Source organism: Dendrobates tinctorius, unplaced genomic scaffold (assembly GCF_039654945.1).
Source record: "Dendrobates tinctorius isolate UK_male_01 unplaced genomic scaffold, ASM3965494v1 ptg000143l, whole genome shotgun sequence".
NCBI classification, from domain to species: Eukaryota; Metazoa; Chordata; class Amphibia; order Anura; family Dendrobatidae; genus Dendrobates; species Dendrobates tinctorius.
This window is the reverse complement of record NW_027361810.1, coordinates 41311689-41338138: the sequence shown is the minus strand read 5'-3', so window position 1 is coordinate 41338138 and position 26450 is coordinate 41311689. Positions and strand designations below refer to the sequence as shown.

The window sequence follows — 26450 nt, the reverse complement described above, 5'->3', positions numbered from 1 at the left end:
GCTATGAACGCATAATTGCACATTTATTTATGTGTGCTACAATGAAGTGCCTGAATTACATCTAATAACAAACCTTACCTTTGGACCCACTATTGCTCGACCAGGAGGTCCTGGCAAGCCTATCCGTCCTGCAGCACCAGGTTCACCCTGAAAAACAAGGAAGACTTTGATTTGTTAAAAGGCAGAATTGTCACAGGTTTACTGCGACAGTGTGGCACCATAAGACCGCAGCGTCTGATTGCTCCTACTTTGGCTCTGAGAAGAAGCACTTCTTCATTTTAAATGTGTTTATTTTGTCTGTCAGGACAGGGGTTAATTGGCCATGTTGGATATCCCTGTGCTCACAGCAGAGCTCGGTTAGCCACTACTTTTCCCTTTATAATCTGGGCTCTGTTACTAAACCTCGTCAGAGCTAGCATTTGCTGCATGGCTAACAAAGGGAGAGGAGTTCATAAGAGAAGGAGAGTTGGAGGACTTGTCAGTGACTGCTGCTTGGTTTGTATGTGTGGTAATTCCCTATCCTTCTCTATTTTGGTCTATTCTACAACCTTCACACTCCAGTGAATTCCTCTGTTATATGTGAGTGAATATTTTGTATGCCTGGAGTTCTCTGTAAACCCCTGTTTGTGTTGCCTTGTTTGTCGGGTTGGTGTACTACAGTGCACTGTAGCATCCCCTCTTTCTTTTTAATAACAACGGCATTTGATTACTTTTGGTCCTGATGGTCCAGCAGGTCCTGGAGGTCCTGTCAACCCACGGATGCCACGTTGTCCTTGGTCGCCCTAGAAAAAAACACAACATGGGATCATTCTTCAATAGTGTTTTAACAAAGCAATAATATGTGTGTATATATAGAGAGAGAGAGAGGAAAGAAGAAAAAAAGAGAAAGAAAAGAAAAAATCTATCTATCTATCTATCTATCTATCTATCTATCCTTCCATCTATCTATCCATATATATATATATAGATATATATACATATAATGTACTATTACTGCAAGGTAATAATATTCAGTTGGATCCATCAGCTTTATTCCAGTAGATAATAAAATATTTTTTAAATATAATAATATAATGTTATAATAATATTTATACATAAATTGGAATATTTGGGACTTACCTTTTCTCCTTGAATGCCAATACCAGGAGACCCTTCTGGACCCCTGAGACCTGGGAGTCCGGGCTCACCCTAAGATAAAATATATACGGTATATATTTTTTTACGTTATTGAGACATAAGAACCATGTTTCATTACACGTAAAATTATTTTAGGGAATTGTAACATTAATTCAGCAACCATCGGCATCACTAGACATGGTATTTACTATTTTTTCTAATTATTCATTACAATAATATAAGCTAATAATATAAAATTACACACTGACGTATACACAAATTAGAATTCAAATTTCTACCAAAATATAATATTTATAGACGTTTAACCTTTTGTCCTGGGGCACCATCTTCTCCTGGTAAACCGGGTAATCCGGCTAGTCCTGCAGAGCCAGGTTCACCCTAAAATATAAAGAGCAGAGTTGAAAAAGCTGCACATTAGAAAATATCAATATGTTTTACTGTTAATTTATTTTGCTGCTACATTTGATGTATTGTAACTCCGGCCTTCCTCTTTGTATTAAAGATAAGTTAATTGTTCCCTCAAGGCACTGACATAAACATCACTTTTTAACTCTTGACTCTTTAAATTGTACCTGTTATTTCAGGTTATTTCAGGTAACTTTTTAGATTAAGCTGTCATGTGAATGTACTTTACGATTAGCACTATTTCTGGTCATTAATGACTTATGTCTTCCATTTTTTTCTTCACTTTTCTCCTCTGCAATCTGAATCTCTAGTTTTCATTTCTCTCTCACCTAGTTTATGGAAACTAGCTGTGATGGAGGTCTCCCATACACAGTACGCACAGAGAAATAGATTCCTGCTCTTCTGTCTATAGCACAAAAACAGATGCAGAAATACTGAGCTGTGTGGCTGTGAATCCAGCACTGAAGTGAAAAACATGTGCTCAGAGTGCCCCTCACTCATCTTCTCCCCATTATAGAGGTGTAACCTGACACATCAGTGTACTGAAAATCTGTCTTGGTTTTTTTTAGCTGTTTTACAGAGTAGATGGTGAGTTCAGGGGGCAGTAAAGAAGCGTCTTATAAGTGGAGAAAGAAGCAGAGTTCTCTAATAAGATATACTAGCTTGGCCCGTGCGAAATTTTTGCACATTGGTCGTTGGGGGAGCAGGCAATTTCAGAAAAAGCATGCTGGTCAAATGTAAATGTATTTCATGAGCTGATGAACACAGACAGGTATTTATATACGTAGATTGGTAATACAATAAATTGTTTTGATAAGTAGCGGCCAAAAATTTTTTTCGAGTTGAGGTGCCACCTGCATGTCATTGTGCCTTTCTGCAGTTTTATGAAACTGAATGATTAAACTGTATTTAGTGATAAAATCATGAATGTGTGGTTTGTTTGGCTGTTTTCTTGCTGAAGGGAGCAAGTTTACCTTTCAAATGGTGTATCATGTGTGTGTGGGGAGAAGTAATCCACGAAAAAGCAGTGCATGTATACAGATGTGTTGGTACTGTGCTTTGGGGTACTGTGGTGCCACCTGCAGGCCATTTTTCCTTGCTGCAGGTTTATGAAAACTAATGTTTAAACTGTATTTTGTGATCAAATCGTGGATGTGTGGTTTGTTTGGCTATTTTCTTGCTGAAGGGGGCAAGTTTACCTTTCAAATGGTGTATCATTTGTGTGTGCAACATGAACGGGGATACAAAGGAATCACCGAAAAACAGTGTTTAGAAATAATAGAATAGATTATAAAGTTTTTTTATACGCGCGTGTACTATTGATTTATGCAAAATTTGTCGAAATGACAGTGACAATTTAAGAAAAATCTGATGATTTTGTCCACGTGACTCTGACTCTGTCTAGTCGTGCAGAAAAGGAGCCTTCAATCTGCTAATGGGTTCCTGATTTGTTTTACATTTTACGTTTATTTATAAGGACCAAGGAAAAATGGACATAATCTCAGTAGATTAGACGGGAGACTTTAACAATGCTACCAAGTACCTTTGTTCCAGGTTCACCAACTCCTCTTTCTCCGGGTAATCCAGATTCTCCTGGCAAACCTTGGTCTCCCTAAATAAGAAGAGATACTAAGTGAGAAAGGTTTATATGCACTGTGTGTGCAAACTGCAGCTATATGGTACCGGTACTTTATTTTATTCATTATTTACTAGTTTATTTTACCTTATTCCCCATAAGTCCTTCTCCTGGTGGTCCCCTCATACCTGGTGGCCCAGCAGGACCCTGAATTCCCTGTAAGAAGTAAAGATATTTTGTTTTACATTCAATGTCAGTAGCCTTTATCTAATAATTTATTTTATGCTTTTTTTTGTCTTACCTTTTCTCCTTGTATCCCTAAACCAGGTAAACCAATTGGGCCAGGCAAACCAGGAGGACCAAAATCTCCCTAGAAAATAAGATACTGATAAGAAAATAAACTAAAATCAAGCATAAAAGGATAAATTACAAATCCAGAAAGTGAGTAAGGCTGGAATCACACTGGCGAATAAAACGGACGAATGCAATGCGATAAAAAATCGCATTGCATTCGAACCCATGTTATTCTATGGGGCAGCTCTCATCATGCGATTTTTTATCGCATCCGATCCTCTGACCGAGGCAATCGCAGCATGCGGGGACTCCCGCTGACGTCACTGAGGCTGCAGGGAGTCCCCGTAATTTAATACAACGAATTAACCCCTTAAATGAACCCCTACAAGCCCAAAATTTAACCCACAAGCCCTCATATAATTAATAGTGATAGACATAAAAAAAAACATGAAATGAAATGGTTAACTATATGTAAACCATGTGTCATTTCATGTCGGGCAGGAGAATGTTATACAAAAGCCGACTAATGTGTCAGCGGCTATTCTGCAATTAAGAACTGTATGAACTAGAAATATATACATTAATGTGTCTCTATAACATGTATAAAATATATATATATATAAAAGTATATATATATATATTTATTTAATGTGTCTATATCTATTAATTAGTTTGTGTGGGGAAACCTGTCATTGGGCTCCATTATATGTCCATTTTGCTTTCCTGTGAGAAAATCTCGCCAGACGGATGTCAAAAGGATGCTTACATGCAATTAAAATCGCATCAATGAAGATAAATCGCATCAAAAACGCATGACTGGTTAAGATACCTTTGTGCGATTTTGGACCGTTAAAATGGGACCGATTTTTTATTCGTTGTGTGTGACTCCAGCCTAATAAGATCGATAGCTTAATACATGGTTCCGTTAAGTAAAAATAAAATAGTTGGCCTAAACAATCTTACCTTATCACCCTTAAGGCCAGGACCTGGTGGTCCACGAGTTCCTCTAGGTCCTTCAAATCCTCGGTCTCCCTATACAAGGAAACAGTGAGTTACTTTTACATCATAATTGGTACATATTGGTAGTTTGTCTACACGAACACTTCTGGAAGAAATAGAGGAAAATTAATCCGCTTTGTTTAATTGGAAATAATCTTTTTTAGGGATAGTATGTATATTTTTTAAATTGTGTTTTTTTATTGAAAACTTTAAACATTTAAAAAAAACCCACAAATACTACACCCCCCAGCAAAAAAAATACTCCTGCATACAAAAAAAAAGCTTCACTACGGTAACAACAGTTCAGCACTTAGCCCAAAAAATAGCAATAAGACAAGTGATAAACCAAAAAAAACCAAACCACCCCCTTCCCATTACTCCAGAATACATAACATATTGAATCATTTTTTGGGATATTTTTAGTTTTGAAGCATTTTGTGGATAGTATAAATAGCTTGTCTGATGTTTGTTGTAAAGCCCCCCATACACATGAGATAGCAGTCAGCTGAACAATCGTTTTTTGCGTTTCGTGATACTACGTTTTGTGGTGTAGCTCCTTTAGGTACTCACATGTCCACAGAGATGAGGGAAAAAATTTGTGGATATTTTGTCCCACGTTCCAGTGGATCATGTGATGATGGATATGGAATGAGCTTTCGAGCAGGGTTCAGACGAAAGGCCAGATCGACTAAAACTTTTAGAGATTGGATCCAGGGGTTTTCCACTATGGCTTTTATTCTTGCGTAATGTTTCCAAGAAAAAAAGGGCAGAGTTTTTCATTTATCTGAGTATGATTTATAGCACCTACAAGCTCCACGGAGATGCAACTTGGTGGTGCTGTGACAAGGAATTCTGGCGTCGGTTAGCTTTATCCCCCACAATCGGTTGGGCGACAAAGGCAACTATTTCCTTTTTCCTTTTTTGAACAGTCCGTTCAAAGTGTGTCTCCTTTCAGCAGTTTTTTCCCTGGCCTTATTTTGCATTACTGCAGGTCAGCGAGCTGGTAGCCCCGAGCGCAGGTTGTGCTGGTAGCTTGACAGCAGTTGACGTTATATGCAAAGGGTGCTTGAATGTTTGTGTGCAGGTAAAAAACCGATCAAGATAGTAAAGGGTTTTGGCTCACGATAAAGGCTTTAGGCGGCTCATTGTGCTCAGTGCAAGTTGTTAGGGAGTACATGTCTAGGTACCCTGCTTGCTGGAAATTTTGGGTTAAAAAGTGTGGTGCCTCTTTGACATTTTATCAATTCAAAGACATTTTCAAGTCATGCTTGAGGCAGGTTTGCATGGATGCGTCACTGTTTCAGACGCACTGCTTTCGGATTGGGGCAGCCACAGAAGCAAATGCTTTAGGGTTCAGTGAGGACACAATAAAGAAGTTGGGTTGATGGAAGTCCTCTTGTTTCCTTACATATGTCAGACCGGATCTGTTGTAATATGTTTGGTCGAGTAGTTAAGTGTTTGTTCTGGTGTTATCGTTTCAGATGCAACAACTCCTCAATTTGGATCATTGGACATTCTTATATATATTGGACAGTAAGATGAGAGAGACTTTGTCCATCAGGGCAGACTCAAAGGGAATCGGTCACCCTTTTTTTCAACTATGAGCTGCCAGCACTGACATCAGGGGCTTATCTACAGCATTCTTTAATGCTGTAGATAAGCCACTGATGTAACCTGAAAGAGAAGAAAAAGAAGTAATATTATACTCACCAGGGGGCGGTCCGGTCTTTGTCCGATGGGTGTTGCGGTCCTGCACCTCCCTTCATCATACCATGCCGTCCTCTTCTTTCCTTCCTGTTGTGGCTCCGGCGCAGGTGCACTGCTCTGCCCTGTTGAGGGCAGAGCAGAATACTGCAGTGCGCAGGTGCTGGACCTCTTCAGGCGCCTGCGCACTGCAGTAATCTGCTCTGCCCTCAACAGGGCAGAGCAGTACGCCTGCGCAGGAGCCACGATAGGAAGGAAAGAAGAGGTCGGCATCGTATGAAGATGGGAGGTGCCGGACCGGATCGCGACCCCCAGTGGACCGGACTGGATGCCGGGGTGAGTATAATCTAACTCATTTTTCTTATCTTTCAGGTTACATAGGGGTCTTATCTACAGAATTACAGAAAGCTGTAGATAAGCCCCTGATGTTGGTGCCGGCAGCTCATAGTCGAAAAAAAGGGTGACAGATTCCCTTTAAAGGCAGACAAATACTGTTTTTCATTGTGAAGGTTATCGTGGCTTATGGTGGTTTCAAATGCTGGCTCAAATAGAAGCAACAAGCAAGGTATGCAAAAACCGGTCGTTTTTGTAATACACGCGGGCGGTAATGACCTGGGCAAGGTAAAATTGGCTGAACTTATTGGTTTGATAAAAGCTGTTTGTACTAGGTTCAGAAAGCTGTTTAGACAGAAGTGAATTCTAGTCTGGTCCGAGATAGTTCCTTGGTGGGTTTGGAGGGAGATCCGGGATTTAGCAGCTCTGAAGAGGGCTCGCAGATTACTTAACATGAGGATGTCTCATTTTGTGCATTCAACAGGCAGCGTGGCGGTTCACTACTGGATGCTGGAAAGTGACAATAGAATTCTTCTCTTGGTCGATGACGCTCATTTGAACACTGTCGGAAATGACAATTTGTTAACTGGCTCATAAGATAGAGTTGAGAATGCTCTGTCTTTGTTGGGTGGCGGTGGTTGGAGGGTCGAAGAGGTTTTTCGACTTCCTTACTTGTGGGAAATTTTGGCCCTTGAGATCACATGCTCAGTGTGGTGCAGTGACTGCCATGTTGGCATGTTTTTAAGAAGTTTGGTCAAATGTTTATGGTACGTTTTTTTTGAATAATAATAAAACTGTGCCATTTTCCACTCAACAAGGATGTTGTTCGGCAATTTTATTGTCCGCTTTATAAGAACATCCAGGTTAAGAAATATAGAAGCTGTCTTCAATCTGCTGCAAATCTGCAAGCAAAAAAGAAGCAGCACGTGCATGAGACTTCAGGGATCTCATTCGCTTTGCTGGTAGTATTAAATCCTTCAGGTTTTGGAACAAATCTGTGCAGAAAAACATGACAAAACCACAATGCGTGCAGAGACCCTATCGTAACTTCCTGTCTTTTTAAATAGATTAATATAATTAAGTTTTTATTATTATAAGTCTTGCACTCGTGACACAGTCATTGTCATTTTTTCTCATCTAACATTATATCATATCTACATTGACTTACTCTCAGATCAATTTTTTTAAGTCAAATTATTTTGCACAATGGCACATCATAAGGCATTTTCCCTTTTGTGCCAGTGCTCTCCCCTCCCAGGCAAACCATGTCACCCTTGTAGAGTAAGGCTAAGTGCACACGTACCGGAACTCTTGCGGAAATTACCGCGAGAATTCCGGAATTCCAGTCCGCGGGAAAATCGCATTTTAAATTCCCGCGATTTTCCCGCGGAAAAACTAGCATTTTGCAAGCGTAATTAGCTTGCAAAATGCTAGCGTTCTCCAAGCGATCTGTAGCATCTCTTGGAGAACTGATTGACAGGTTGGTCACACTCGTCAAACATAGTGTTTGACAAGTGTGACCAACTTTTTACTACTGAGGCTGCCTATGCGGCATCAGTAGTAAAAGATAGAATGTAAAAAAAAATAAAAAATGGTGTTATTCTTACCTTCCGGCGTCCCGCGCATCCGTTCCCAGTAATCCTTTGCGAAAATGCCCGCGATGACGTTGCGCGAATGACCGCGAGACTTCGTGATTCCGCGAGAACGGACGCCATCGCGGGCATTTTCGCAAAGGACTACTGGGAACGAGAGCGTGAAGAGAAGCAGGAAGACTGCGCGGGACGTCGGAGGGTGAGAATAGCAATATTTTTTATTTTTAAATTCTATTTTTTACAGGGATATGGTACCCAAAGCCCGGAGGACAGTCTCCTCTCCTCCGGACCGTGGGTACCATCCGCAATTGTTCTGCTTACTTTCCGCATGGTGTGCACAGCCACATGCGGGAAGTAAGCAGAACAATGCATTCCTATGGGTGTGGGATCGCCGCGATTCCGCAAATTAATGAGCATGCTGCGGTTTTTACCGCGAAGCGATTCCGCCGCGGTAAAAACCGCAGCATTAGCACAGCATTGCGGAATCCCATAGGAATGCATGGGATGCTTATTTTTCGCGTTTTCGCAGCAAAATCGCGCGGATAAAACAGCCGCGGAAACGCGAAAAAAACGCCACGTGTGAACTCAGCCTAATGTGCAAAAAGTGTCTAAAGCGCACATGAAACACCACATATAAACAGTATATTAATGAACAACATGAATATTGAGTCCATAATATCTGTTTGATTTTCTTTAGATTTTCCCTTCTCTTCATACAGGACTTACCTTAGGTCCAGGTAAACCTTCTCCTTGTGGTCCCCTTTCTCCTGGAAGCCCCTGTGATCCCTGAGGTCCCTGTTACAATGAAATCATTAACAATATATTATTCTTCGCTTGTAATACCTGCTGAGTTGGCACTATAAGGCTGGAACACTCCTTTCTTTACAGGCCGTCCAGTTGTGACTTGTTTTACAATGGAACTGTCATGTTGCTCCTAACACGACAACTGACAATAGCAGGATGGCTGCGAGCTATACTTCCGATTGTGTCCAACAGAAAAAGCCAAACTTTGCTTTGTTCATTCATTTCTGATCTTAATCTGTTACGTCTTAAATCTGAGATATACATAATTTGACATCATTTTCTGCTTGTGGGTTTTTATAAAACTTCATAAATTCAACTAGAAAGGTTTTTGAAGATCTGTTAGAATCTGGATAGATTATAGAATCCTGTCCCAACATGATCTGTATTCAGGGAAATCACTGAATTATTACTTTTTCTAATTAACCCCTTTCCTACAATGGACGTAATGTTCCGTCCATGTGACCTGGGACCTAAGTCCCATGGACGGAATATTACGTCATAGTGATCAGCGGTGCCCACGTGGCGAGCGCCGCTGATCGCGGCCGGGTGTCAGCTGATTATCACAGCTGACACCCGGCACAATGTGTCAGGGGCGGTCACGGACTGCCCCGACACGTTAACCCCTTGCACACCGCGATCAAACACGATCCCGGTGTACCGGGGGTTAAAGGGAAGCATCGGCAGGGAGGGGGCTCCCTCCATGCTTCCCTGAGCCCCCCACAGCAGCGCAATGTGCAGCGCTGCTGCGGGGAGCACCATCCCTGCAGGTCCCCGAATCCAAGATGGCGACGGGGACCTTCGGGGGCCTGCAGGGAGCTGGCTTCCTCAGTGCCTGCAAAGCGCAGGCATGAGGAAGTCTGCATCTATGCCTGTGACAGATCGCTGATCTGTCACAGTGATCTGTGATGTGACAGATCAGCGATCTGTCACAGGACAGTGATGTCCCCCCTGGGACAACCTAATAAAGTGAAAAAAAAGTGTAAAAATAATTTTTAAAAAATCGCTAAATAAATAAAAGAAAAAAAAATTTCCCTAATAAATTCATTTTTTGGAAATAAAAAAAAAGCAATAAAAGTATACATATTTGGTATCGCCGTGCCCGTAACGACCCGCCCTATACAACTGTCCCACTAGTTAACCCCTTTAGCAAACCCCTTAAAAAATAAAAAACGAAGCAAAAAATAATGATTTATTATCATACTGCCGAACAAAAAGTGCAACAACGCACGATCAAAACAACGCATATAAATATCCATGGTACCGCTGAAAACGTCATCTTGTCCCGCAAAAAACGAGCCACCACACAGCATCATCAGCAAAAAAATAAAAAAGTTATAGCTCGCAGAATAAAGCGATGCAAAAATTATTATTTTTTATATAAAATTGTTTTCATTGCATAAAAGCGCTAAAATATAAAAAACCGACTTAAATGAGGTATCGCTGTAACCGTACTGACCCAAAAAATAAAACAGCATTGTCAATTTTACCGCACGCGGAACAGTGTAAATGCACCCCCCAAAAGAAATTCATGAGACGCTGTTTTTTGTTCATTCTGCGTCTCAAAAATCGGAATAAAAAGCGATCAAAAGATGTCACGTGCCCGAAAATGATACAAATAAAAACGTCAACTCGTCCCGCAAAAAATAATATCTCACATGACTCGGCCGGTCAAAATATGGAAAAATTATAGCTCTCAATATGTGGTGATGCAAAAACTATTTTTACAATAAAAAGCGTCTTTTAGCATGTGACAGCTGCCAAACATAAAAACCGCCATAAATAGTAAATCAAACCCCCAGTTATCACCTCCTTATTTAGGGAAAAATAATAAAATTAAAAAAATGTATTTACTTCCATTTTCCCATTAGTGTTAGGGGTTGGGTTAGGGTTAGGGCTAGGGTTACGGTTAGGGTTAGGGCTAGGGCTAGGGTTAGGGCTGAGATTAGGGTTAGGGGTGTGTTGGGGTTAGGGTTGGAGTTAGAATTGGGGGTTTTCCACTGTTTGGGCACATCAGGTGCTCTCCAAACACAACATGGCATCTGCTCTCAATTCCAGCCAATTCTGCGTTGAAAAAGTCAAATGGTGCTCCTTCCCTTCCAAGCTCTGCCATGCGCCCAAACAGTGTTTTACCCCCACATATGGAGTATCAGCCTACTCAGGACAAATTGCAAAACAACTTTTGGGGTCCAATTTCTACTGTTGCCCTTAGGGAAATAAAAAATTGGGGGCAAAAATATAATTTTCGTGGAAAAAAATACGATTTTTTTTATTTTCACGCCCGGGCGTTATAAACTTCTGTGAAGAACTTGGTGGTTCAAAGTGCTCACCACACATCTAGATAAGTTCCGTGGGAGGTCTAGTTTCCAAAATGGGGTCACTTGTGGGGAGATGGAATAGTTTAGGCACATCAGAGGCTCTCTAAACGCACATGACACCCACAGACCATTCCATCAAAGTCTGCATTCCAAAATGTCACTCCTTCCCTTCCGAGCCCCGACGTGTGCCCAAACAGTAGTTTTCTCCCACATATGAGGTATCAGCGTACTCAGGACAAATTGAACAACAGCTTTTGGGGTCCAATTTCACCTGGTACCCTTGGGAAAATAAAAAAATGGTGGACTAAATGATCATGTTTGTGGAAAAAATACGATTTTTTTATTTTCACGCCTGGGCATTATAAACTTCTGTGAAGCACTGGGGGGTTCAAAGTGCTCACCACACATCTATATAAGTTCCTTGGGGGGGTCTAGTTTCCAAAATGGTGTCATTTGTGGGGGGTTTCCACTGTTTTGGTACATCAGGGGCTTTCCAAACGCGACATGTGTCCGATCTCAATTCCAGCCAAAAATGTCAAATGGCGCTGCTTCCCTTCCGAGCTCTGCAATGCGCCCAAATAGTCGTTTACACCTACATATGGGGTATCAGCATACTCAGGACAAATTGCACAATAACTTTTAGGGTCCTGTTACCCTTGGAAACATAAGAATTGAGGGTGAAAAGTTCATTTTTGTGGAAAAAATGATAAACTTCTGTGAAGCACTGGGGGGTTCAAAGTGCTCACCACACATCTAGATAAGTTCCTTGGGGGGTCTAGTTTCCAAAATGGGGTCACTTGTGGGGCGTTTCCACTGTTTAGGCACATCAGGGGCTCTCCAAACGTGACATGGCGTCTGATCTGAATTCCAGCCAATTTTGCATTGAAAAAGTCAAACGGCGCTCCTTCCCTTCTGAGCTCTGCCATGCACCGAAACAGTGGTCCCCCCCACATATCAGGTATCAGCGTACTCAGGACAAATTGCACAATTACTTTTGCAGTCCGATTTCTCCTGTTACCCTTGGTAAAATAAAAAAACTGAACCTGAAGTATTTTTTTTGTGAAAAAAAGTTAAATGTTCATTTTTTTTAAATATTCAAAAAATTCCTGTGAGCACCTGAAGGGTTAATAAACTTCTTGAATGTGGTTTTGAGCACCTTAAGGGGTGCAGTTTATAGATTGGTGTCACTTTTGGGTATTTTCTATCATATAGACCCCTCAAAATGGCTTCAAATGTGATGTGGTCCGTAAAAATAAAATGGTGTTGCAAAAATGAGAAATCGCTGGTCAACTTTTAACCCTTATAACTTCCTAACAAATAAAAATGTTGGTTCCAAAATCGTGCTGATGTAAAGTAAATATGTGGGAAATGTTACTTATTAAGTTTTATGTGTGCTGTATCTCTGTGATTTAAGAGCATAAAAATACAAAGTTTGAAAATTGCGAAATTTTAAAAATTTTCGCCAAATTTCTGTTTTTTTCACAAATAAACACAAGTTATTTGAATGAAATTTTACCACTAACATGAAGTACAATATGTCACGAGAAAACAAAGTCAGAATCACCGGGATCCATGGAAGCATTTCAGAGTTATTACCTCATAAAGGGGCAGTGGTCAGAATTGTAAAAATTGGCCCGGGAGTTAAAGTGCAAACACCCTTGGTAGTGAAGGGGTTAAATGGTTTGTTACAAAGGAGAGATGATTAACTTTACCATGATATAATAGGAAATAGACAATATATTAGATGCATATTATAAATTATTTTTTTTCAATATGTCCTAACTTTAGTAAAAATGACTATGCTAAACTTTCGCTAAAATTCTCCACCAATTATATTATGCAATTCTATTGCTGTTATTTTTTGTACTAGGAGGAAAAATGGATTAAAGGGACCCTGTCAGGGAAAAAAATGACAAAACAGTATTTACCTGCCCCTGTAGTACCGATCCGCAGGTAAATACTGTTTTAAACATATGTGGCAGCCTTAGGGCTTGTGCATATGACAGTAAAAATCGGACGAGGGCTATCCGTCGTTTTGACGGATCGCACTCGTTGCCATGTTATTCAATGTGGTTGTGCACGTTTGATTTTTTTTCTCGGACCGAGTGGCACGATTTGCCTCTGATATTTGGATCACACTTCAAGTAAATAGGTCCATGGAAAAGATCGGTTCACACTCAGATGATATTCGAGTGAGATCCGATTTTCATGGACACTGAATGGAAAAGGTGGAGAAACTTTTCTTTTTCTCTACCTGGGGGAAAATTGGATCATACTGTGATCAAACTCTGATCAGAGTGTGAGTTACATAATTAGACCAATTTTCACTGATTAGAGTAAATAGATTGTGCGACCCTAGCCTTATTGGAACTATGGGTGCAGGTAGAAAATTAAGTTATATTATCCCTGCAGCCGCTCACTTTCAATCCCCGTGGCAGCACCGGAGGCTGTGATAAGTTACCGCTCACTACACAGCACGCTAGCTATGTACAGCCCTTGAGCTCTGACTGACCACAGCCCCCTTGCCGCCCAAATGACTGAAAGTGAGCAGCTGCAGGGAAAATAAAACTTAACTTTCTACCTGCAGCCGCACTTTCAACTGGGCTGCCACATGTAATTAAAACTGTTTTTACCTGGAGGTTACTATTAATACTGTTTTTTTTTCTTTTTGCTAACAGCCTAACAAGTTTCCTTTAATGGCAAATAGTTCCATTTAATACGAACCATTTGTAAAGTGAAACGATACTTACTGCTGGCCCTGGTTCTCCAATTCCTGGTGGCCCATTTGGTCCTGGTCTGCCTTGCAGACCCATGTCTCCCTAAAATAATGAATTTATATTAATTGATTTACCATTGATAAAGGTCACTTAAATAGTGTGCACCTAGGACAGCTACATTTCTGATCACAGCTCTCCCAACGGTGGGCTTAACATTGGGGGACTGACTGTTGGAACCCCTAGCAATCTGCTACTTCACTGCTGTAAGGATGTAGAACTTTTTATTTATCTTACCTTTGGTCCGGGTAGTCCTATGCCTGTTTCACCTTGTACTCCTGGCGGTCCGGCAACTCCTCTATCACCCTGTGCAAATTATTAAAATTGCATTTAGATTATGATGAATCATTTTTTGATAAAGTTTAGCATAATAAAGTAAAAGGAAATAAATAGTGCCATGAGTGTTGCGTGATAAATCAGGGCACCAATTTCTGAATACATGGTAGCATCAGAGATAAGTAAATGAGAATGTATGGAGAACTCTACGGATTATGGCTTCTACAGACATCTGTGAAACTCGGTCTGAGAACTGACTGTAATGGATGGACTGTCCACGGATCTCTGACCCGAATGTGACAGCCTCATATACATGTATGTATATGAAGCTGTCACGCTCGGGTTGAGGGACCCACGTACAGTCTATGCATTGAGGTAACCCTAAAAGTGATCTGTAGGGGATACCTTTACTGAGGCTGCTGTGCATCAGTGTAAGCTGTGGATGTTATCTACATTAGATTTTTTAATATATTGATGTTTTCTGTGTCTATTTACATTATGCAAAGCTGTTTTTTATGTGTATATATGTTGCACTTTTTTATGTAGATGGATTCAAGCTTTCTCCTTTTAGGTAGTTGTACAATGACTTCTTGATAGTTGGTGATATGGCACCTGAGGGAATCGGTCTTGATGGCGTATTGCTGCATGCAGGTCTCCTAATCAGTTGTAACCTTTGGTGACATGACACATTATTGCAATTAGAAAATGGGACGTGACCCCCATGCCGAGACAACGGATCAATAATGCAAGAGGTTCCAGTGAGTCGTTGAGAGACGACTGTAGTGATGATGTGAACATTTGCCTTTATAACTGGGACGAGGGGGTCCTGGGCATGTGCTTTCCTGAAATTGTATTCCTGGTCGGTGAAGAGCATGGTGTCACATCACAGCGTGTCATTGTTTAGCTTTTAGATTGCTGAGTTTAGCTGTCCCTTTCTGGTCCACCTGTGTTTTGCTGCAATGAGCTGGTGCATAATTAGCTCTTTGCTGGGAGCCATGAGCAGTTCTCCCCTCTGTATATACAGTAGATCTGGTCTCTTTGATACTTTGCTTCTGCGTTCTATTTTATATTTCCTGTTGTCTCACCTCTGCTTGTATTTCGACCACTCGCTTGCCTTCCGATTTTGTCCCTTATTTGACTTCTCAGTATTAACACCTCATGACGAACCCCCTTGCCTCTGGTTCACTCCTCCGGAAAGCAGCCCTTCTGCAGAAGAAATCCAGTGTAACCCATGGTAAGACCAGGGGTGACAGCCGGGGATTCTCTGGAATCTGCCAGACTGAGTGGCTTGTGTCAAGTCTGTCTGAGGTGGCCTTTTGAGTCTGTGGCCTCTGAAGAATGAGAGAGTAACCAGGCCGGTGGAGAATGGAGTTGATCGCCAATTTGCTGTAGCAATTTTAGTTGGAAAACTAAAGCTTATGAGTTTTTTGCCAATGCTTCTCACTGAGCGTGTTCAAGTTTTCCTGTTCCTTGCAATGAGTACCGCTATGTTCCTATGTCTCGTTACTGCCATCATTACCCTTATACGTCTTCAGATTGTACACTAGGTACATGCTCATTTTGTTTTTTTCTTCTTGGGTTTAGTCTGTGAATTGGCCGCAGTGTGAACATGTTCTTACATACTGCATTTATACCAAACTTATGCTCCGGCTCATTTATTTGGTTTTGGTGTAGTTTCTTGTACATTGTACAAACATGAGTGTGGTCCCCTCTTTCTGAGCTAGGCATTTTATTTATATGGCTTTCTATGGATAGGTGGCTTAACAGTGAGCCCATGTCCTGTTCTGCCCCTATTCACATTGAGGTCGACTGACACAAGCAGCGTCGGACTGGAGCACCTTGGGCCCACCAGAGAAAATCATTCTTGGGGCCCACTATGTAGCTACATAGAAAGAAATACAAGACCACCAATTGTGCGGTAAAACACGCTAATATCAGGGTATAATATAAGGCAGTACAGGTCTTAGTTATGTAGCAGGAGTTGGGGTAGCCCCCTCATAGAATATAATGCAGCCATCTCATAGAATATAATGTAGCCCCCTCATAGGGTATAATGCTGCCCCCCTCATAGGGTATAATGCACCCCCTCATAGGGTATAATGCTTCCCCCACTCATAGGGTATAATGCACCCCCACATAGGGTATAGCGCACCCCCTCATAGGGTATAACGCTGCCCCCTCATAGGGTATAATGCTGCACCCTCATAGGGAATAATGTACCTCCTCATAGAATATAATGCTGCCCCCTCATAGGGTATAACACTAGATAAATAGATAGATAGATAGATAGATAGATAGATGATAGATAATGGATAAATAGATAGATATAGAGATAGATATATAGAAATAGATAGCTATAAATAGATACAGATAGATAGATATAGATAGAGATAGATAGATAGATAGATAGATAGATAGATAGATAGGGGATAAATAGATAGATCAATGGATAGATGGATAGATAGATATGAAGATAATAGATAGAGATATATATATAGCTATAGATAGATATAGAGATAGATGGATAGATAGATAAAGGATAAATAGATCTATGGATAGATGATAGATGGATAGATAGATATAAAGATAATATACATATAGATAGATATAGATAGCTATAGATAGGTATAGAGATAGATAGACTATCTATATCTATCTCTATATCTATCTATCTATCTATCTATCTATCTCTGTATCTATCTATCTCTATATCTATCTCTCTATCTATCTAAATCTATCTCTATATCTCTCGATCTATCTCTATATCTATCTCTATATGTAAGATAGAGACAGATATAGAAATAGATAGAGATAGATATAGATAGATATACAGATAGAAATAGATAGATAGATATAGAGAGAGATATAGAGAGAGAGATATAGATAGCTAGAGATAGAAATAGATAGAGATAGATAGATATAGAGATAGATAGATATAGAGATAGATATAGCTATAGAGATAGATAGATAGATAGATAGATAGATAGATAGATATAGAGATAGATATAGAGATAGACAGATAGAGAGATAGATATAGAGATTAATAGATATAGGGATAGAGATAGATAGATATAGATAGATATACAGATAGAGATAGATAGATATATAGAGAGATATAGATAGAGATAGATAGATATAGAGATAGATAGATAGATATAGAGATAGATAGAGATAGATAGAGATAGATAGAGAGATTGCTATAGGGATAGATATAGAGATAGATAGATATAGAGATAGACAGATATAGAGATAGACAGATATAGATAGATAGAGATAGATAGATATAGAGATAGATATACAGATAGAGATAGATAGATATAGAGAGAGATATAGATAGATAGATAGATATAGAGATAGACAGATATAGAGATTGATAGATATAGAGATAGATAGATAGAGAGATAGATATAGAGATAGGTAGATCTAGAGATAGATAGATATATATATAGATAGATAGATATAGAGAGAGATATAGATAGATATAGAGAGAGATATAGATAGATAGAGATAGATATAAGATAGATATAGAGATAGATAGATATAGAGATAGACAGATATAGAGATAGATACAGAGAGATAGAGAGATAGATAGAGAGATTGATATAGGGATAGATAGATATAGAGATAGATAGATAGATAGATATAGATAACTAGAGAGATAGATATAGAGATAGATAGATAAATAGAGATAGATATAGAGATAGATATACAGATAGAAATAGATAGATAGATAGATATAGAGAGATATAGCTAGATATAGATAGAGATAGATATAGAGATAGATATACAGATAGAAATAGATAGATATAGAGCGAGATATAGCTAGATATAGATAGAGATAGAGATAGATAGATATAGAGATAGATAGATAGAGAGATAGAGAGATAGATAGATATAGAGATACTGTAGATATAGAGATAGATAGATAGATAGATAGATAGATAGATATAGATATAGAGATACTGTAGATATAGAGATAGATAGAGAGATACAGTAGATATAGAGATAGATAGACAGATATAGAGATAGATAGAGAGATAGATAGATAGATAGATATAGAGATAGATATACAGATAGAAATAGATAGATAGATATAGATAGAGATATAGAGATAGATAGATAGATATAGAGATATAGAGATAGATAGAGAGATAGACAGATATAGAGATAGATAGATAGATAGATATAGAGATACTGTAGATAGATATAGAGATAGATAGATAGATATAGAGATACTGTAGATAGATATAGAGATAGATAGACATATAGAGATAGACAGATATAGAGATAGATAGATAGATAGATGGATAAGATAGATAGATGAATATAGAGATAGATGGATATAGAGATAGATAGATAAAAAAAAATCACAATACTCACCTCTCCTCCTAACTCCCATGCTGATACCGGCTTCAGACTCAGGAGCTGTCCCATCTGCCAGACACACAGCGGGTGCACGATGGTGACGTCATCACGTACCGGCTGTGAGTCAGGAGCAGAGGGGACTGATGGGAGAGAGACGCTCTCTCTTCCACTGCAATTGAGGGCGGGGCCTGCTGCCTAGGCTGGGGGGCGGGGCCCCGGGGAGTGGAGACCGAGAGTGAAATGATATTCACTGAATATTCATTTCTCTTTAGCAGCGGGGACAGGGGCTCCTGCCTCCTGACACCCGCTGCTGCTCCGCTGGCAGGGGCCCCCATAGCAACTGTGTGGCACTGGCTGGGAGCCCCTGGAGCAGTGGGGGCCCAAGGCAACTGCTGGCCCTGTATGCCAGCAGGGGCCAGGGCCCACCAGATGCCAGGGCCCACCGGAGAATCCTCCGGCTCCCCGGTGGGCCAGTCCGACGCTGGACACAAGGTAAGGTTTTAATACTAGAGACGGGATAGGACCATTCTGACTGGGTACGCCATGTCGTGGTGGGATGGTTCTTACACTTTTTGACTAAAATAGTGTTAACCAAGTACCCTATGTTATTTACATGTATTATTACTATTTAATTATTTATGTCTTGTAAGGGTATATGCTCTTTTTAATTTTTTTTCTTGGGTTTGGTCTGTAGAGTTCCTTCAGGGCCAACCACATCCTGTGGTTAATATCCAGTAGCTATGTAGTGCTGTGTGTCCAATCTGGTCGTCAAATGATGTAATCACCATCAGCTTTCAGGCATCAATGGGGCATCCCAGGTCAGACATTAAGAATTTTTATGGATATGATATTAATGTTTTGTAGGCTTTTCAAAAACTTGCCCGAAGTGGTGATGTAAAGAACAAGAAAAAATGTCAAACAGCATTCCAAAGGAACCACGCTAATAATTTCATACTGGTTTTCTCCCTTATTCTTAAAAAATTAGAACTGCACTGTATATTTTTTAATATTTCAACAATCACCTTGACTTCTTTCCACTGGAAGGTGAATATATGACCGTTAGTGATGAGCAAATGTGCTTGAATAAGGTGTTATCTAAGCATGCGCTCCTATGCTAATAGAGTGTCTTAAGCCTGCTCGAAAAATAGGTTCGAGACTCCGCAGCTGCATGTTTTGCGGCTGTTCGACAGCCACAATACATGCAGGGATTGTTTAACAAACATATTTTTCGTGCACGCCCAAGATAATCTATTAGCACTCAAGCATGCTCAGATAATGCCTAATCTGAGCACATTCACTCATCACTAATGACCATGAAAGTCAACATTAGTTTTCACTTTTTTCTATGATGTTTTATTTAATAACCCCAATGGTGATTTGTTACTGAGTTACATAGTGTTTTTATAGAAATTGAAGTAAGGTTTTTGTATGATTTGTTGACCACTATTATTTTTTCTTTATGTAAATTGCTCAGCTAGAAAACTGAGGCCCAGCACGGCTAAGGCCGCTTTCACACTTCAGGCTTTCGGTATCCGGCATGGTGCGGCGAAAAACCGGACTGCCGGATCCGGCGCCTGTTACGACCAGATCCGGCTTTTTCCCCGTGCTGTTTCATTGCTGCCGCATTGCGCCGGAAGGCAATGCGGCGTGTCCGTTTTTTTCCGGATCCGGAGAAAATAGCCGGCCCGGCGTCTGGAAAAAACGTTGCATGCAACGTTTTTTCCCAACGCCGGACCGGTTTTTCTCACTGCGCATGCCCGGAAACCTTCTCTGCCAGGAATATATCCGGCAGAAAGAAGGATCCGGTGTCTGCGTATGCGGCCGGATCCGGCAGTCCGGTTTTTCGCCGCCCCATGACGGATACCGAAAGCCTGAAGTGTGAAAGCGGCCTTAAACGGATCCCCATGGTTGTGTTTTCTTTATGTTGCATAGAGTATAGCCTATAGTTTATTCATAGACTGCAGGGAATTTGATTTCTATAGCAGATTACTCCAGGAATTATTCATTCAGTGAAAGTACTGTATATTATGAATCGGGTGGTCGCACTGTACAGACACCAGTGAGGACCAGTCTAGATCCATTGTATTCTGTATATGATATTCCAACATTGCATTGTAACATTTTATATAATTTTCATCAATACTAATGACATATACAGTATGTGTCTGATTCATGGTTTTTTTTTTTTTTTTTTACTTACCTTTGTTCCTTGAAATCCCTCAGGTCCTTGATCTCCTGGAGGTCCTTGAGTGCCCTAAATAAAACAGTGAAGCTTATTTGCAGCAGGATAAATCACATCATGTGCCTGCATCCAGGAGTTATTAGATATATTTTATTCACCAATATGATGTAGAACTTAAAGAGTGATTTTTTCATAAATAAATGATACCGTACGTTTTTACATTCTGACTTGATTTCTTCTCTGATCTCCGCTTGCAGTCATTCAAAAGGAACCTACAGGCCCTGATTCATCATTGGCATTTTTGTGTATGTCACTTTCCTTTTTTGTCTTGTGGTATTAGTTGACGTTTTTAGGATTTAACCAAATTCCTTAAAATGGCTTAGCTCTGGTTTGAACTGTTATTGTGACTTTTTAGCCCAATAGGTTGCACGTTATGTGAAATGGTACAAAAATTGTGTCAAGATGTATCAGGGAGGGAACTGGAGTGGCGTTGCCCCAAATTTTGCAACTTTTTAAAAAGTGGCAATTGATCAGTCAGCTGGAATATTTGGAACCTCTAAACTCATCCTACAAAGCGGAAAATGAAAAAACAAAAAACAAAACCAGGCAAGCACATATCAAATAGACTATAAAAGGGCGCAAATAGAATAATGAAATTGGATGCAAACAAAAGATAGGCACAAATGTGCAAAAAATCCAGCAAGGTGTTCTTAAAATCCAGCTTTTATAGTCATTCCATTAAAATCCAAGAATTAAAAATTACAGACGGGTTTCTGACATACCTTATGTCAGAAACTCGTCTGTGATTTCTAATTCTTGGATTTTAATGGATTGTCAATAAGAGCTGGATTTTAAGGACCGCTTGCTGGATTTTTTTCAACATTTTTTGCTGCTTGATCCTTTGCCATACCAATGGATTTATCCATGCATTCAGGATTCCTTTTATCCGCAGTAAGCTGATTGTTTCTTTCCGTTAAACTGCAAACACAAAATTGGGGCAAAACACAGACAAAGCTAGACAAAAAGAAGGAGCAAAGGCAATGATCAATCGGGGTCTCAATGTTCACTACTTGAAAACCATCTGTCCTGGTTGTGTGTTCTTTTATATACTGTTGCTTCAAATGTGCAGAATTTAGATTCCAGGTCATCGTTTCCTTACCTGCACTCCTCGCAGTCCTCTTGGACCAGTTGGACCTTCAGGACCCTAAACAATCAAGAGAAAAATTGAGTGAATCCACATAGATTGCAAAGGGTAAAATTCACCATGAAAATTTTGGGGATTTGTCGATAGAACTATTAGCAGTTTTTTTTTTACATTTTCAGCAAATTTCCAGCTAAGTAATCTGTTGCGTGAGAACGCAAGTTATAGACGAAAGCCTATTCACAAGGGTTGTGCTGAACATTTGCCATGTCTGAACCAGGTCTTAGTGAAAAGTAAAAAACCTGAAAAATTCTAAGCTAAAATACTCCAGTGTCTTAAAAAATAGTATTGTGTGGCCTTATTACATACCCGATCTCCCTTGACACCAGGAATACCGCATTCTCCTCTTTCTCCCTAAAATGAAAAACATTTTTTTTATTAATGTGGAATAATTTTCTTTTCATTTTCTTTTATTGATGAAATAATATAAAAAAGGCTACAAAGCACAAAAAAACCCAATTGATAAGTTTTGCTGATATTGTATGAGATAATGCCACCCTGGTCAACAGGTTGGTCTGGAATTGCAGCTGAGCCCCATTCAAGTAATTTGCAGAAAATTTAATTTATTGCAGTAATTTTTTTTTGCCATAGCTATGGATGATGTAAAATGGAACAGAAGGACAATGTAAAGCTATACAATACTAATTTTGCATATGTCTTCATATATGTAAAATTAATAATAAACCATAAATATTACCTGCTCTCCTTTATATCCAGGTTTTCCCTATATAAAAAAAATCACCAGAATTATAACGAAGAAAAGCAAATAAGCGCAATTACGGTGATTAATTCAGGAATAATATAATATCTTTTGTATTTAGAGATGACACTGGAGACCCAGTTCTCTTTCTTAGTGAAGAGGTTGTTTGCATATTTTATTTCCCAGGGAACATTGCGTGGCCTTAAAAGGGTAGTCTATTTTTTTTTTAACATAAGTGCATATATTTAGGGCTAAAAATTATTTTTACAATTGAGTTTCCTTAAAAATTTTCCTCCTTTTTGGCTTTTTTACAAATTCGTTCTTCTGCTGCAAACTGAACTTTTACGTGGTCTGTGGTCCTAAATCAGCTGAGAGGAGCTCAGAACAAGACAGATAGAAGCGTTATAAACTCTCCCGTCAGTTAGACCGAACTCACTGACATATTCTTAGTTGACTCATTCTGCAGCCAGCGACGGTCGGTGCAAGTCAGATGCTATAAAAGGCAAACGGTGCAAAATATTTAATCAAACCTGATAACAAAAATGATTTTGAGCCCCAAATATATGCGTTTCGGTAAAAAAAAAGGTCTCCAAAGGTGGACAACCCCTTTAAATTATCTGACAGTGGTGTTGGGTGACAGGGCTCGCATTACACAGCCATTTCACAGTCATGTAGGTCCACATGTTCCTCCTCTTCTACCTGTAACATAACGTGTTACCCCTTATGCCAATCCTAATTTCCATTTGATAATAATTTCTTTCTCTGTGATTTTACAATTTTACCTCTAAACCGTCTCTTCCAGGGATACCATTGAGGCCGGATTCCCCCTGCAAAGAGGAACAGACACATCATTTACATCCTATTACTTTTTTTTAAGATAACTAATATAGCTGTAATTAGAGGAAGGGTACAGCAAAGGTGAAAACTCAGTATATGGAAGAACTAATCGCTTAGACCCCTGAAAAATAAATCTATCACTATTTTGTACATTTTCACCAGTGGGAACCTCAGTCCCATAGACACTAAATGAAGCCGTAGCGCATATGAATGCTCATCACTCTATTCAGATGTTGCAAACACAGCACACATGATGGGTGGGATTCCAAGCAGTGGAACCCCTAGTGATCAAACACTTATCACAAATTCGGTGGCTTTAAAGGTACAATAAGTCTTCTATTAAAGGGAGTGTGTCATCTGAAAATGACTTATTGCTTTAGTCTATACTCACATCAGTGGCTTACCACCAATAGCGGTGGAACACCTAGCCACTATGGGACCCATGAGTCGGTGGGCGGCACCGTGCCCCCTATATCAATCTTTCAACTGTTTCAGCATCCTGGATGCCGATGCAGTTGAAAATAATGATGGGAGCGGGAGTGTCAGCTGATGTTCCCACTCCCATCATTCCCCCTCTGTGTCTGAGCTGTGTGATGTCTCAGCGCAGAGGGCGCAATGATTTCTCTATAGCTCGCCCTCTGCGGGGCCCATAATACTGTATGGAACACTATATGGGGCTCATTATACTGTATGGAGCACTATGTGGGGCCCATTATACTGTATGGAGCATTATATGGGGCTCGTTATACTGTATGGAGCACTATGTGGTGCCCATTATACTGTATGGAGCATTATATGGGGCCCCATTATACTGTATGGAGCGCTATGTGGGGCACATTATATTGTATGGAGCATTATGTGGGGCCATTACACTGTATGAAGCACTATGTGGGGCACATTATGCTGTATGGAGCACTGTGTGGTGCCCACTATACTGTATGGAGCACTGTGTGGTGCCCATTATACTGTATGGAGCATTATGTGGGCCACATTACATGTATGGAGCATTATGTGGGGCATGTTATACTGTATGGAGCACTATGTGGGTCACTTTATACTTTATGAAGCATTATATGGGGCACATTACACTGTATGGAGCACTATGTGGGGCATGTTATACTGTATGGAGCACTATGTGGGTCACTTTTAGTGATGAGCGAGTATACTCATTGCTCGGGTTTCCCCGATCATGCTCGGGTGTTCTCCGAGTATTTTGGTGTGCTCGGAGATTTAGCTTTCGTCGTGTCAGCTGCATGATTTGCGATTGCTAGACAGGCTGAATACATGTGAGGAATGCCTGTTTGTTAGGGAATTCCCACATGTATTTAGGTTGTCTAGTAGCCTTAAATCATGCATCTACTTCGACAAAAACTAAATCTCCGAGCACTCCAAAATACTTGGAGGATACCCGAGCATGCTCAGGAAAACCCAAGCAACAAGTATACTCCATCACTAGTCACTTTATACTTTATCAAGCAATACATGGGGCACATTATACTGTATGGAGCACTATGTGGGGCACATTATACTGTATGGAGCACTATGTGGGGCACATTATACTGTATGGAGCACTATGTGGGGCACATTATACTGTATGGAGTACTATATGGGGCTCATTATACTGTATGGAGCACTATGTGGGGCACATTATACTGTATGGAGCACTATGTGGGGTGCATTATACTGTATGGAGCACTATGTCGGGCACATTATACTGTATGGAGCACTATGTGGGGCACATTTTACTGTATGGAGCACTATGTGGGGCGCATTATACTGCATGGAGCACTATGTCGGGCACATTATACTGTATGGAGCACTATGTGGGGCACATTTTACTGTATGGAGTACTATATGGGGCTCATTATACTGTATGGAGAACTATGTGGGGCACATTATACTGTATGGATCACTATTGCTTTTTTCCTGCACCTAAAACCTTCTCTTTGGCAATAAAGAAGCAGCTTATAAAAGGCAGGTTTTGCTGCTGTTTTGGTACATTTTTGCTGCTTTTTTTGTGTTGTTGTGTTTTTGTTTTCCATTACATGTGCCATTTTTCTACAGTACATGTTTAATAGATTTAGCTATATTCACCAATCAAGCAGCACAAACAGATGGCTGCTTTTTTTGTTGCAGCATTTATGCACTTTCTCATTGCTTTCTATGATGAAAAGAACGCTACAAAAACGCTGAAAGAAGTGACCTGCCGCAGATTTAAAAAAGCAACAGTTTTCCAAATCAGTCAGGAAAAAAAAGCAAGTGTGCGCATGAGATTTCTGATATCTCATAGCTTTTGCTGGTACTTTAAAAAGTAGCTTTTAATTTGCATAAAAATGCAGCAAAAAAATCACTGCAAAAATGTGTGAATGAGGTTTTTATGTTAAATGTATTTCTTAAAATGATGATTTTTTTTACTAATAATGTAAAAAAAATCTTGCAATTTTCACACTGATCATTAATTCTAATTTGAAATCCCTACTTTCTGTGCTAGAGCTGTTATTGTAATCCTGCCTTCCTGATCAGGAAGCCGAGTATTGGGCCAAGTGGTCAAAGTGAAAATTGCAAGATTTCTATTTTTTTTTTAAAAATATTTTTGTAAGCTATATATAGTAATACTGAAAATGTAATAAATAAATAATTTAACTTATAAATCTGTATTAAATAATGTCATTTTTAAAGGGAAACTGTCATCCCCCAAAAATTAAACACATAGCCTTGCATAGGAAATAGACCCTATAAAAATCACACCTTTAGTTTTCTCAGCTCTGCCTCCATTCTGCAGAAACTTTACTTTAATAAAGCCTGCTAATTACAGTGACTGATGCCCCATGACGTGGCCAGAAGAACTGTCCTCTAATTTCTCATCATACAATGAAAAGTAATATGAATGTTGACAGCTATCATAATGTAAATCACTTTATTTAATTTAAAGTGTTTTTATGGCTTCAATGGCTTA

The 26450-nt window shown here is 39.8% G+C and overlaps 1 protein-coding gene across 1 annotated transcript in view; it reads right to left on the bottom strand.

The window, feature by feature from the left end:
• COL28A1 (collagen type XXVIII alpha 1 chain) overlaps positions 1-26450 on the bottom strand; it is a 62410-nt gene that overhangs the window by 21479 nt on the left and 14481 nt on the right. The window contains exons 6-21 of the mRNA XM_073545229.1: positions 23440-23484; positions 22655-22681; positions 22267-22311; positions 21916-21960; positions 20775-20828; positions 14171-14239; positions 13910-13978; positions 8767-8835; positions 4376-4444; positions 3420-3488; positions 3266-3334; positions 3086-3154; positions 1444-1515; positions 1120-1188; positions 711-782; positions 79-147 (exon numbers count right to left, since the gene is read on the bottom strand). Coding sequence (XP_073401330.1) covers positions 79-147; positions 711-782; positions 1120-1188; positions 1444-1515; positions 3086-3154; positions 3266-3334; positions 3420-3488; positions 4376-4444; positions 8767-8835; positions 13910-13978; positions 14171-14239; positions 20775-20828; positions 21916-21960; positions 22267-22311; positions 22655-22681; positions 23440-23484 — 981 coding nt within the window. The remainder of the gene's footprint in view (positions 1-78; positions 148-710; positions 783-1119; positions 1189-1443; positions 1516-3085; positions 3155-3265; positions 3335-3419; positions 3489-4375; positions 4445-8766; positions 8836-13909; positions 13979-14170; positions 14240-20774; positions 20829-21915; positions 21961-22266; positions 22312-22654; positions 22682-23439; positions 23485-26450) is intronic.